The 13731-nt window shown below is 28.4% G+C and overlaps 1 protein-coding gene across 1 annotated transcript; it reads right to left on the reverse strand.

The window, feature by feature from the left end:
- Positions 1–2821: 2821 nt before the first annotated feature.
- LOC113373854 (kinesin-like protein Klp98A) lies at positions 2822–11554 on the reverse strand. The gene is given in 24 exon segments (XM_026614126.1): positions 2822–2904; positions 2907–3063; positions 4622–4797; positions 4870–4942; positions 5137–5352; positions 5673–5999; positions 6141–6208; positions 6448–6584; positions 6656–6888; positions 6965–7081; positions 7388–7504; positions 7726–7899; positions 8244–8394; positions 8471–8642; positions 8853–9042; positions 9185–9421; positions 9493–9892; positions 9965–10134; positions 10287–10389; positions 10448–10584; positions 10678–10794; positions 10940–11053; positions 11288–11354; positions 11415–11554. Coding segments are annotated over 24 exon segments (3783 nt in total). The 5' UTR covers positions 11462–11554.
- Positions 11555–13731: the final 2177 nt, after the last annotated feature.

Here is a 13731-nt window from a genome sequence, read left to right on the forward strand (position 1 = left end):
TATATAAGAAAAAGTTAACTTTAAAAGCTAAGCACTATATTTAACAATAATTATTATTCCATTTAAGTCGTCTCGTATGATGGTCCCTTCGCTTCAGCATTTTTAATTTTAAATTATGTATATAATAAATCCTTTGGTAATTCAAATAACAAAAATAAAATTTACTTTTGCAAATAATATAAATAAAATTTAATGGAAAGAACAGACGAATGAAACACGTCTAGAAAAAAAATTACAAAAAAAGTATTTAAATTTTTTTAATGTTTATGCTAAAACAAAATTACGAATAATACGTTATTATAGATGCAGTTGAAAAATAATAATAGATATTTGTTTACAAAACTGAACTGCTAATTTTCGATCAATATTGCTTTTTCATTTTATGGAAGAATATCTCACACAATCTTGGAAATTATAATTAGTTACAAATAAAATAAAAATTTGTATACAAATAAAAAAAATAAAATCTCAAATAATCGGTAAAAAAGCAACAAAGCCAAAATCTTTAGTACGCCTTAAACAAATTTTAAATAAATATTAATTATTATGACGTTTAAAATAGAAAACGTCTATGACATATGAGTAATAAATATATGGAGTACGAATGCATTAACTAGAAATTAATTTCTTTGTAGTCTTGTCTAAACTATTTTTGTCTTAATAAAACTATCTAACTAACTAATTGCATTATAAAAGAGAATTTTAGTATTAATACTAATAATTAACACATGTGAATATTAGTTACAACATATTTTTAACAATGATTTCGACAATCAATATCTTATTTTATGTAGGTAACATGCCAAAAATCAGCAATATTTTTTTAAATTAATTTCGGTCAGTTCGAATTAAATATCTATTGTAAAAAATAGCATAAATGAAGTTTTAATAAAATGTAGATATCGATTATCGATAATTATAAATATCGGTTTACTTAAGTAGCAAAAACTAGATTTAAGAGTTAATTAAAATAGTACCTTGCTATTTTTGTATCCTACTCTCTTCAATATATTTTAGATATGATATTCACAAAATATGCATTATTAATTATTGATTTATAAATATTATTTAGAATAATTAATAAAGCACTACACCTAAGCTCTAAGCAGTCAGATATTGTATATCTAGACCAAAACTATCAATCTTCAAAAAGTTGCTTTGTTTAAAAAATTGCAATCTGCATTGTCATAACACATATGTATTAACACAAAAGAAACACACAAATCGCCAATAAGAAAAAATAATAAAATAATCAAATTATCTTTTACATAAAAAATAATGTGTCACCATATTATATTACATCCATGTACTCACATATTTTTATTTAAGTAATTTCAATCTCTATTTTATTTACTGTTTGAATTTTAGGAATCAAAAGACTTTTAGTTGTCCGGTTAGTCAGCTTTATTTAAATTTCGCATAGTTTTGATTTTTTGACTTGATTATATTTTGACCTAGATATCCGATATGTGTGTACATTTATATAGAATAGCCTATAAATATATATTAATATCACTAGCCATTTTACCATGTGCCATATGAACAACATCTGTATTCATAAAAAGAAACAACATCTACGTAGGAAGCCACTTTGCAGAAATACATGTAGTTAAACAATTAATTACTATCTCACATAAAATCTTTGATTAAAATTATTTTGATTAAATTCTATGTTGCGACAAATATTTATCGCCCGATAAAAAATTTAATAAAATATTAATTATTAACACATACTCATGTCCCGTAGATATTACAATCTCAAAAAACAGATATTAGTTCAAAACTAATCTAGGTTTAATTAAGTATGAATACTCCTATTCATGTAATAAAATCTTGACGGTAGTATATATTATTATATCATCTGAGACAGATTTCTATATTATAAATATAGATTTCATATAAATAAATAATTACTATAATTATAAATTCACTGGTATCAATGAAGAAAATCGTTCATAAAAATCGTTTACATACTAAATGTGTTATATACACATATTTAATTAGGTTTTATGTATATTGTCAAAGAAAGTATATGTAATAACTTCGACTTCCATATATTAGTTTTTTTTTTTCATTATACTATCTTTATTAATTGGCATGTGCACCACTTACGAGAAAAATATATATAAATATATATTTAAAACACAAATATTACTTTTTAATAAAAAATACTTAAATAATCCTGTTCATGATACAGGTAAAATGTATATTATCCATCAGATATGATTTGATTAAAATTGTATTAAATATATAAAATCTACTAAATTAAAATTTATTGATTAAAACAGTCTAAAATAAGTTAATTGAATATTGTACACCTTTGAATTTGAAAAAAATAAATCAATATTAAATCTAAATCTATATCTAATAATTTACTAATATATTATTAAAGACTAATATATTATTAAAAATGTACCATAAAATTCAGTTGAGTCATTAATTGATTTAATAATTAGAGAATATATCATTCAATAAATATTTGTATATTTGTTATAATTGCTATTATTTGCAATATAGTTTTGACACAACTTTCATACTTGCCTTATGTACGGCATGCTTTACAGTTGAATAAAAGATATCCATTAAAAATCTTGTCAAGCATTTCAATAGAGAAACTATTTGTTTATAATTCGGAAGTATCGTTATAATGAAAGCTGTGAACTCCTTTTTCAAAAAAAACATTTTAATTTCTCTTAAAATAATACGGACTAACAAATAAGTTGGTGACTCTCTAAACCAACTTCCAAAATAATATAGATTTCAATTTAATAACTAACCAAATTAGATACATTTCCCTACTATTGTCGTTGAAACTTTCTTTCTAACTAGTACCGTAACGTGTGCTTTCAAACATACCTTTTCTGAAGAAGTCACTAAACTCCAGCAAACAAAGCTTGGTCAATTGTTGCCCCTGCAGGCGTGCAGGGGACATTCCGGCATTTCGGAGCAGACCTCGATAAGACGCTGAAGATAGGTGTCTAATTCAGACCGACGCGTACGCGCTGTTTCATCGGAGCAGGACGAAGAAAATAGGTGTCGAGGCGGAAAACTAAGCTCAGCCACCTGAAAACAGAAAATGAATAAGGCACAAAATATATTAAACTAGTTGAAAGTGGCATTAAGCTTTAAGGCAAGTAGCATGAGCTTCCCGAAAGGGATCGTTCAAGTATTACGTAAGCAGATTTAGTACATTTATTTACCCCCCCACCCCCCTTTGTCAGAAAAGTAACCAAATCTGTCACCAAAATGTCCCCATAGTGCTTACGTAATACTTGAACGGCCCCAAATGTGTAAGAATTGACTGACTTGAATCAATCGAAATTGAAATTTAGATATTTAAATAAAATTTTCAACTGTTTATTTCAAAAATAAAATTATCGCTTTCAAATAATCTAAGCATTGCGATTTCGAATAGAATTTTCTCAAACACATTTAAATTAACTGAAATTATATTAATTATATAAGCAACTTTTGACATAAATTTTGACTATAAGATTTTCTCAAACTTTGATGAATTTTCAACATTAAACTATTTGTCGTAGGTCCGTGACATTTTAGTATCTTTTATAAGACCATTATATCTATTACCAAAAAAGGTTCATAAAAATCTACATTTTTTTTCAAGAACACGGCTCGGTAGATTTTCACCTAAAACTAATCAGTATCATTCCCAACCAATACCTTTCGAAAAGTTTTTGAATTTTTAAAATCAATTTTGAAATGAGAGCTAAAAGGTGGACGATTTTTTTTTACTTTTCTGCTATCCACAAAGAAACGGCTCAGCCGACGTCGGACAAAACTGAGAAAAGATAATACACATCAAAATACATCGATTGGCATTTAAATTTTTTGAAATCAGTTCAGGCGTTTTTAAGCATACGTCGATGAAAGTTCGAATTTTGACAAACGCCAAAGAACGATACTAATTTTTGGAAACTTTCAAGAATTTTTAAAATTAAACGACTTGTCGTGGGGCCGTAATATTTTAGTATGATCTATAAGACTATGGTATCTACCGTCAAAAAAAAATCATAAAAACCGTCGAAAAAATTTTAACACTTTACTACAAAAAAACGGCCCGGCCGATCTCTACTAAAAACTAATCAGCACGATTCCCAACTAATATCTTTCGGACGGTTTTTGGATTTTCAACATCGATTCAGAATTGCGGGCTAATACGTGAAAAATTTTACACTTTTTGTAATTTACAAAAAAACGGCTCGGCCGATCGTCGCACAAAATTGACAAACAATAGTCCTCAACCAGATACATCGAATGGCATTCAAATTTTTGAAATCGGTCCGCCGTTTTTGAGAGAAAGTCGATTTACGGCAAAAAATCTGTTCACACACACACACACACACACAACACACATACTTTTTCCAAATGTGGCCTCATTCGATTCACAATGGCTTCAAACGTCGAAAAACAAAATTAGCAAATCGGATTTTTTATGAAAACATAGACTTCTTCTTCGGGAAGTTAAATATTAAAGTACAATAATAAACAAATAAATCATAGTTAGCTTTAGAAAAAATATGAAAAAAAAATCATAATGGGCTTGTTTTGTGTCCTGAAGAATAAATATATAATAAATACTAATATTAAAACCGTTCCATACCTTCTGTCCATATCTCGACTTCATCGTCAAGTGTAAATCTCTAAATTTACTGTAACGTCTCAACAAACTCCATGATTCAGTTTCAGTGTAAATACGGATTTCATATTCCACGTGTGTTTTCTTTCTAGCGCCGCGAATGACAAAACCTGTAACGCTTATTACATTTCTGTCACCACCTATAGAACATATTTTGAAGATCAATTTACATATATTTTGATTTGAACAAAAGCAGGGGATAGTTTTAATACCTTCGCCATTGAACGCTGGCATTGTTCGTGATAAACTCAACGCGAACGGCGAAGAACAATCTTCTCCTTGGCCCTGAATAAATAAAATAAATAATTGTGTCAATTAAAGTTTTCAATAAAGTTGGAAATGCAAAATTTTCATGAAGCATGCAACCAGTTTGTACTATGTAGCCTGGACCTAATGCAAGCCTCGATACAATAAAATGAATTTAAAACCGCTTATTACTAAATTTATAAATTGTTTATCTATGTTCGAATCGGACTCACCATATAGTAAACACTTGTATATTGTAAAGAATTCGCATCATTTTGCAAAGTATCAAGATTAGAATCTTCTATATAATTGCTACAAGTATCAACATCGCTTGATCCATCACTTGTCGAGCAGTCAACATTCACACGTTCATTTATATCGCCATTCGTATATACATCTTGAAGATATTTTTCTAGCTGCATTTTCTGTCTTTGCAGGTCATGTAATATCTATAATTGATATAATAAAAATACTTAATTTCGAATTCATTACTAAGGTAGAAGAGAAAGTCAATCATAAACTTTGTCCATTAATTACAACTCGAAATCTAAAGAGTGAAATTAAAAATTCTTAAATTTCAAACTTAAGTAAAAGCAGCTAGCAATTGCAATAAACATAAAGAGAGACCTACAAATTGAAAATAAATACCTGGACAATAGTTAAGTGAAAAAAAAAAACTAAAGAAAAATGCAAAGTAATTAAGAAATAAATAGAAAATTAATGGAATTGTGAGAAATATAAAAAAGTTATATATTTAATTTATACCAACCGCAATCTGCTTATCTAAAGCTTCTTTCGAATTCTGAGCTTCCAAAATTCTCATAATAATCATTTTTTGTCTTGCTATTTTATGTTGTATTCTTTGCATAGTTCTTAAAGGCACTGCAGTTTTATTGTTCATAGTATTTGATTTACAATTATTAATTTCTATATCTTCTGTCAAACTTATTTCTGAAGGCACACTTGATATTTCATTACTCGATATATTTATAGTGTTAAAATTATTTGTCGGTGTCTCTTTATTTAAATGGCAGTGAAGGGGATCATCATAAACCAAATTTTTGTTTGAAGCATTTTTAGCCTGTTTTGTATTGGGCTGGAAATCAACATTAATCAATCTGTCATTTTTGAAAAAAATTAAACCAACGAAAATTTTCTTAATGATTGCGAAATTTGAGATAGTAAATTATTCAAAATGATGCGAATAAAAAACTAAACATTATATAGAGACCATTACCTCGCAATTGTCTTTTACTTTATCACATTTTTTGTTATCCATATTAGCTTCTTTATCGGTTGAGCAATCTGTTAAGAAAAAATCATTTTTAATTATTGTTAAGCGATACAAAAATATTATAAAATATTATGAATGAAACATAAAATATACAGCAATAATAAATTTAATTAAATAAAAATATAGATATTTAAATAAACGTAAATAAATTAAATCAGAAGTAACATATTAATATAATCTTAAATTGTTTTACTAATTTGGATTAAATAAGTCACATAAAATATATTAATTATGGTTAACTAGTAGTTACCAGAATCAGCAGTATGATACGTATCAGATGTCTTCAAAGGACTAACAATACAAGAAGGATTCACTGAGGATGAGGTGTTGCTGAGCTCAGTAGAGTTTGCTAATGAATTCAGAGGATGTCTTATTGGTAAAGACAACCTTTTTAAAAGAAACAATATAATATTTCAGCCATAAAATGTGAAAGATATGAAAATGAAAGTATAACTTACGACATTTTCCTTTTCAATAAATCATCAGCCTGTTCACTATTGGTCTCTTGTATAAACTTGTTAGAATCGATATTTGGAGATTCTGATAATTTATTTTGTTCTTCGCTAATATCAATTTGCTGTTGTTTCAAATCTTCTAATTTCGAATCGATATCATTCAATTTCGACATATGCTTGTTCAAATCCGAATTTTGAGACCTTAAAGATGTTTCCAGTGCATTGACTTCATGTTGCTATAAAAAATAAATCAAATATAATAATAAATATTGAATATATTTTTACTAATCCAGTGTATTTCGTTACACTGACCTGGTTCGCAATATTTCGGTGAACACTTGCTTCTTCAGACATTCGCATCAAAGCAGAAACACATTCATCTAATGTGTGAGGAGTGTCTGAATCTAAATCCTCGCATTCTGAAGATGTCTAAAACCATTAAATTCTGTAGATATTGAGATATTCACATTTATACATACATTATATACAATACATATATACACTTTTTAATCAAATTTTAATCCATTAATTAATTTATTGGATTTCAATCATAGTTCTCAAAAGCAATATGTCAATTGAAATTATAGTGAATAGCAATCAAATAGGCCTCGATTCGGTTCAAAAATGTTTCAGCGCAAATCATATCAATAAATAAACTAGAATAACTAGAATAATTGAAGTTAATAACATAAAATGATAAGTAAACCAAATAAACATAAAATATATAACATATACCTTGTTATTATTTTTCATGATTTTCTTTAATTCAGTCTGAATATAATCCATAAGAGCACTTTTTTTCAACTCCAAATTTTCTGAAAGATCTTTCATGTTTGACGAAACTTGTTTTACCTTTTGATTAAAATAAAAAGAAACAAACCAAAAATAAAATAAATCAATACAGAAGCATAAATAAATAAACAAAAAAAGAACATGAACATGCAGAATAAACTAATTTTGTAATGAATCACTAGAACACAATGAAAAAACTTTGAAGTAAGAGTCAATTCATTGAATAAGCATATATGAGCTGAAAAGCATCTATGAGCTAAGAATCAAATGTAAAAACTCACCAAATCATTAGTATCTCCCCGTTCAGCTAATAATTCTTCGGTTTGTCTTTTAATTTCTGTTTCCTTGCTGAGCAACATTGACTTGCTTTCATTTTGTATTCGTTCTAATCTTTGCCAGTCTTCTGCAAGTTTCATACATTGGGCTCTGTAAGCCAATTCCATTTCTTCTCGTACCTGTTAGAATTGCAATAATCCAATCATTGTTAGTTGAATTAACTTTTATAAATTTAAATAAATATTCAAATATTAGAATATGATATTAATTGCTTGTGAGATGAAATAAGAATAATCTAGCTGATAACTGATACTATCAGCAGTTGCTATAAAATAAAATAAAAAAAAACATAAAAATATGAAATGTTCAAATTTAATTAGACTAGGACTACTGAACAAGGACAAATTTATTTAGACTAGGACCTAATTATGATAGCAACGAAATATATTTAATATAATGTTGTATGTAATCTATACTCCATTAATATAAATAAACTCGTAAAGGAGATAGTAACAATGATTACCAATTGTAATTGTTTTTGAGCGGTTTCCAATTCTTCAAGTTTTTTCTTTTGTTCTTCTTTCCAACCAAGCTCTCGTTGAGTTTGCTGCTTTTCAAAACTATTCTTTTCCTTTTGTAATTCCGAGCGTTGCTGTTCCAAAACTCCTTCATCTCTTAAATAGAAAGCAGTTAAAATATAGTAACATTCATAGCGTGTTAATCAAAGTTATACATGTAATAAATAAGTACCCATTAGATAATAAATTCTCGGAGGACGCAGCCAGATCTGATGTAGACCAGCTAAGAAGCGAAAGCCGCGATAGATTTAACCTTGATTTACTTCCACCTTGTCTTAGTTTAGCTGCTTCTACGGGATCATTATAACGAAACATGTTCGTACGGCCTAGCAGCAAAATACAACCTGCAATTATAAAAAATTAGAACCAGAACATTAAAAAATAATAGTAAAGAGCATATTTTGAATTTAGTATACACAGTGTGGTTAGTAATATTGTACACTTTTAAGTAACTAGCGTGCTTTGTAAATTAGTTATTAGGTTCATAGTTTTATAAATCAACTAATAAACTAATAGTTTAAACTACAAAGTTTAAATACCAGGAGAATTTGTACCTTGACTTAGTCTAGTCGATTTCTCTATAAGAACTGTATTGAGCCAACACTGTGCACCCTCTTTTGGATGAATTACTGCAACACCTTTATTCAGTGTAATACTGCAATGATTAGGTAGAACATCTGGGCCATTCAGAACAATATCTTGAGTTGTTGTTGCTTCATCTGATCCTATTAAAGTTTCTCCTTCCTAGAAAATTATTGTTAGAACTTTTACAAAACCTACATTAGACTAAAACAGTGGAAAAATACTTGTAGTATTATTTTTTTATAAATTTTAGGGTAAGGTAAAATATGTACAAAATATTTCCCATAAAAGATTCTTATATTACCTTCAAGTGATACAAAGTAACACCCGTACTGAGTAAATCATCATCGATGCCAACAAGATGCGGTATATCACTGTCCAGAACCACTCCCAAACCAGCTTTGCGCAGTCCCAAAGCGGTCTGCTCATGTAAAATTTGTTGAGTTTCTCGCCATTTTTCAGTCCATTCTTCAGTAAGAACTTTTTCCTGTGCTTCCTTTTGATGCAAAGCAGCTAATACTTGTGGTTCAGATAGTAAACTCTGTAATAGATATCATTGATACATTATTATATATTAATGAAATCTTTATTACCAATAATTGATTTACTTACTGTATCCGACATCATTGACTTCAATTTACTAATTTCTTCTCTAAGTTCTCGGATTAATTTAACATTTGGATCTTCATTAATTGTAGGTTTATTAATAATATTCTTAGCTCTATTAGCATATCTTAATGTACTCAAAGTTTCTCCATAATTACAATCAGCTGGTGATATTGCTGCAATCATTATAGTTTTTGAATTACCACCGAGACTGTCTTTAAGCAACCAAGTAAGCACTGAATCTCGGTATGGTATGAATGTTTTAGATTTGCTAGATGATGTTTGTGTTGAAGAAGATAATTCAGCTAAAGCTGAAATAACAGATCCCAATGTAACCAAAGATTTATTTATATGAGCCCCTTCTTTTAAACGCTGACCAGTCGCTCCAGAAGAGTCAGCTCTTTCACTAAATAAACAAAATAAAAAGAATTTGTCAAATGCTTATTATTTCATTTCTAGTGCATATAATAAACCTTACCTTCCAGCTAAATCAACAAGATGTACTTTAGAAACGGTTTCACTTGGCATATCATTACTGTAACCAGCTTGAACAAATGTAACAGTAAAAATGGCATGACTTCTACTTGATACATCATTCATATTGGTGGAAGCTGTTGTTCTATGTGAATTACCTCTAAGCATACACTCCTAATAAATAATTTGGTATATTTAGTAATTATTGAAATTTCTATTAGTTGGAATTTTGTTGGAAAATACATGATAGATGTCAATCTCATTAGAATTTGAGTGAGTCTAATTAAGAATAAGTAAGTAAGCTGTATTATTAATTAAAAATTTACTTGAATTCCTCCATAATCAGAAACTAGATGTGATGATAAATCTTGAACATAAGGACCACTTTTTGGATGTTCACGAACCTTTAAACTATGTCCGGAATCAGTACTATAAAGAAATAAAGTATAAAAAATTGTATTGACATACTGCAAATAAGTTAACATACCTCAAAAGATCTTTTACACGTTCATTGTATATTTCCAAATAGCTTACTTCTGTACGATAACTTGCACCTTGTTCTTTACCAGTGAGCATTCGACTGAATAAATTCTTGCAGATTCTAGGTATTAAGCCCTGGCAATCCTTTTTAAATACATAAATATAAAAATTAATTAAGATGTATGTATAAAGCTGAGTACATATTAATAAAAATGTTATGTATAAAATGATTCTCACCGGTGTCCCCATCATGGTAAAAGTTTTACCACTTCCAGTTTGGCCATAAGCAAAAACACAAGCGTTATAGCCTTCAAATGCACTATCAACTACATCATTTCCTAGGTCAGAGTATACCTTAAAAATAACAAGCAAACTCGATAATAGAGTGTAAAACTTTGAAAATAAATTAATAAATAAATGCAAATAACATATTCTTGTAATTCCGGCTATTAATAATGTTTACATTTTCTATGTATTTTTCATTATAAAAATAACTTACTTGTTCCTGTGATGCAAAATTTTCATCAGTATTATTGTGTGACCAGTATGAGTAATCAAATGTAAAGTCCTTATATTGATCTTTTTCATCATTAAGTTGTCGTGTTGAAGAAACCTAATTAACAAGATCTTCAATTAGTAAGAATGTTCTAATTGAATGGTAAATTTATAATCATTTGTATACTTGTGGGTACAAACAAACTTTATATATAATATAGACATAAATAAATAATAAAAAATACAATTACCTGAAGTAATATATCAGGAAAAAAATAATTTTAAGGTAAAATTATTGTGCAAGACAAAATGTAGTGATATTTATAAAATTGCAAGTAATAAATAATAATACCTTATTCAATAGTCTGGTCTTTTTTCCGTCCATTTTTATTATAAGTTTTGATTCCATAGCAATCTCCCTGTAAATGTTATCAGTTTCGTAATAATATGCAACTTTTTGGGGAATTAATTATTATTACCTTTGATTAAAGGGGCGAACCCTAACTGCTACTTTTAACGACGCCATTATTTCTTGCAATTTAATGACACAAAGCAACCAATATTTATTTTAACAAATAAAACTAACAAAATAAGGTAAAAATAAATATTTTCTACAATATGTACATCTAAACATTTTTTATATAAACTTTTACACCGCACTATAATTACTCATATGTACTGTGTTTGATTAAACACTTGAGATATGAAATTCACTTAAATCTATTTAACATTAAAAATTTAATTAATCATTGCACAAATAACAATCTATTATTGTATTTGACATTTAGTTTCAACATCTGTCAACTTATTGTCACAGTCATAGGACCATAGACCTTATACAATACATGGACTGCTAGTTGAGCGCATAAAAAGTGTCAAAAGATGTTCTATGGTATGAGGGCATACGAGGGTAATTTTGCGGCCGAGATATGTCAAATACGAACACGAGCTTTACCGAGATTATTCGAATGCACTTGATCGCTTAAATTTTACAGTTACTTGGGTTCACGTGATGTTTGATCGCTCGGGTTTTTAAACTAAAAGAGGATAAAAATATACCTGTTATAAAATTGTTAAAAGTAAAATGTCTTCTAAAATGTGTTTGGTCTGTGGTAAAGTTCCTGATTGCAGTAAAACCTGTTCTGAATGCTTCGCAAGTATCCGGGAAATTCGACATTCATCGATATAAAAAATCGAGGATATCTTTCATATCCTTCCAATGCAATGTTTAAATTATGTTTATATATAGAAACCCAAATTCGAAATTCTTTAAATTTAATGTACAAAAGTTCATATGAAAGCACGATTCTCCGAAAGTTGAATGACTTGGGACTTGCACATTTTTTTAGATCAAGCCATTTCCAGCAATTTGTCCAGCACTATCATGACCTTATCAACTTTGTCGCAAAAATGTATTTAACAATTAGAATGCACCATGAAGAACATAAAAAAAGCAAAGTTGATAAATATGTACGCCACTTATTTCACACAAAAATTGTGCTTTTTAAACATCAATAACAAATATATCGCATTTAAAAAATATTTCATTATTGCTTTCTAATTTCCCATAATAGCTCTAGCCAACTGTTCTTATTTTCAGTGAATTTTATAATACGTAAAATATTTTTTTAATTTTTTTTTATTTTTCTTAAACACTTTGTATAACTAAAATAAATAAATAAATACATAAATAATCATTACATTCATTAGTTTAACATAAATTGTATATTATATAATATTTTCCCAACAATTTCGAACACAAGGACTTTCATTTGACGTTCAAGTGATCGAGTTTGACATATCTCGGCCGCAAAACTACCCTCGTTTGCCCTCATACCATAGAACATCTTTTGACACTTTTTTACTTGAGAAATGTATGGGGATTAGCAGTCCATGAAATTGTATAAGGTCTATGCATAGGACTGATAGTCCACCATAGACAAAGTGTTATAGATGAGTACTACACATTTTTTTTCCGTCTACTAACTATAGTATCTATGGACAAAAAAGTATTACCAACCGTGATTTTAATTTAAACGTTATTTTAAAACTGACAAGTGCTTCAAAACTGTGAGTGCTCAAACTTAATTAACTTAACAATAATTTCTTGCGATAATTTAACCTTCGATAAAAGAAGTATATGTATTTAATAGAGATGGGCTTATTATATCCGAAGTCGGATCGACTCGGATTTGACTCCGCTTCAGGGAGGAGTTATATCCGCTTAACAACTCCACGACTCCGCCAGCTTTGAAACCGAAATACTCGACACAAATGTGTTCTATAATGCGTTGTTTGAAAATAATTGATTTTTTTGATTAATTTTATATAAAAATAATGTAGTAAGCTTTGTAATAAAAGCAAAACATTTATCACAAAATATTTTCACCAAATAATAATACTTCTGCTTTCTAATTTTTTCTTCTGCTATGTCCATTTGAGAATTAATATTATATCGGATAGTTCGATTAGCATATTATTAATTATACACAATTCTATAATTGTGTAAAAGTAAAAATTTAATACTATATATTTTTTGCTGCTTAAATACTATTGACGTCACTGATATATTTTGCACTCTAATGTGTTGTTATTTCAGGCTATGGAAAGACCAGATTAAATGTATTTTGTTTCGCGTATTTTTCGGTATGTATATTCCTGATCGCCGTCATTCACGGCCAAGATTGTCGTTGTTAGAAATATGACCCTTACTATTCAATAAATTAACATTGGAGATTCCACACTTGAACACAATTTCATTGATCTGTATCTTTGATGTAATATTTTTGTATTTCT

Source organism: Ctenocephalides felis, unplaced genomic scaffold (genome assembly GCF_003426905.1).
Source record: "Ctenocephalides felis isolate EL2017-DRISC unplaced genomic scaffold, ASM342690v1 CF-g0.4_SCAFFOLD_01604, whole genome shotgun sequence".
Classification (NCBI taxonomy): domain Eukaryota; kingdom Metazoa; phylum Arthropoda; class Insecta; order Siphonaptera; family Pulicidae; genus Ctenocephalides; species Ctenocephalides felis.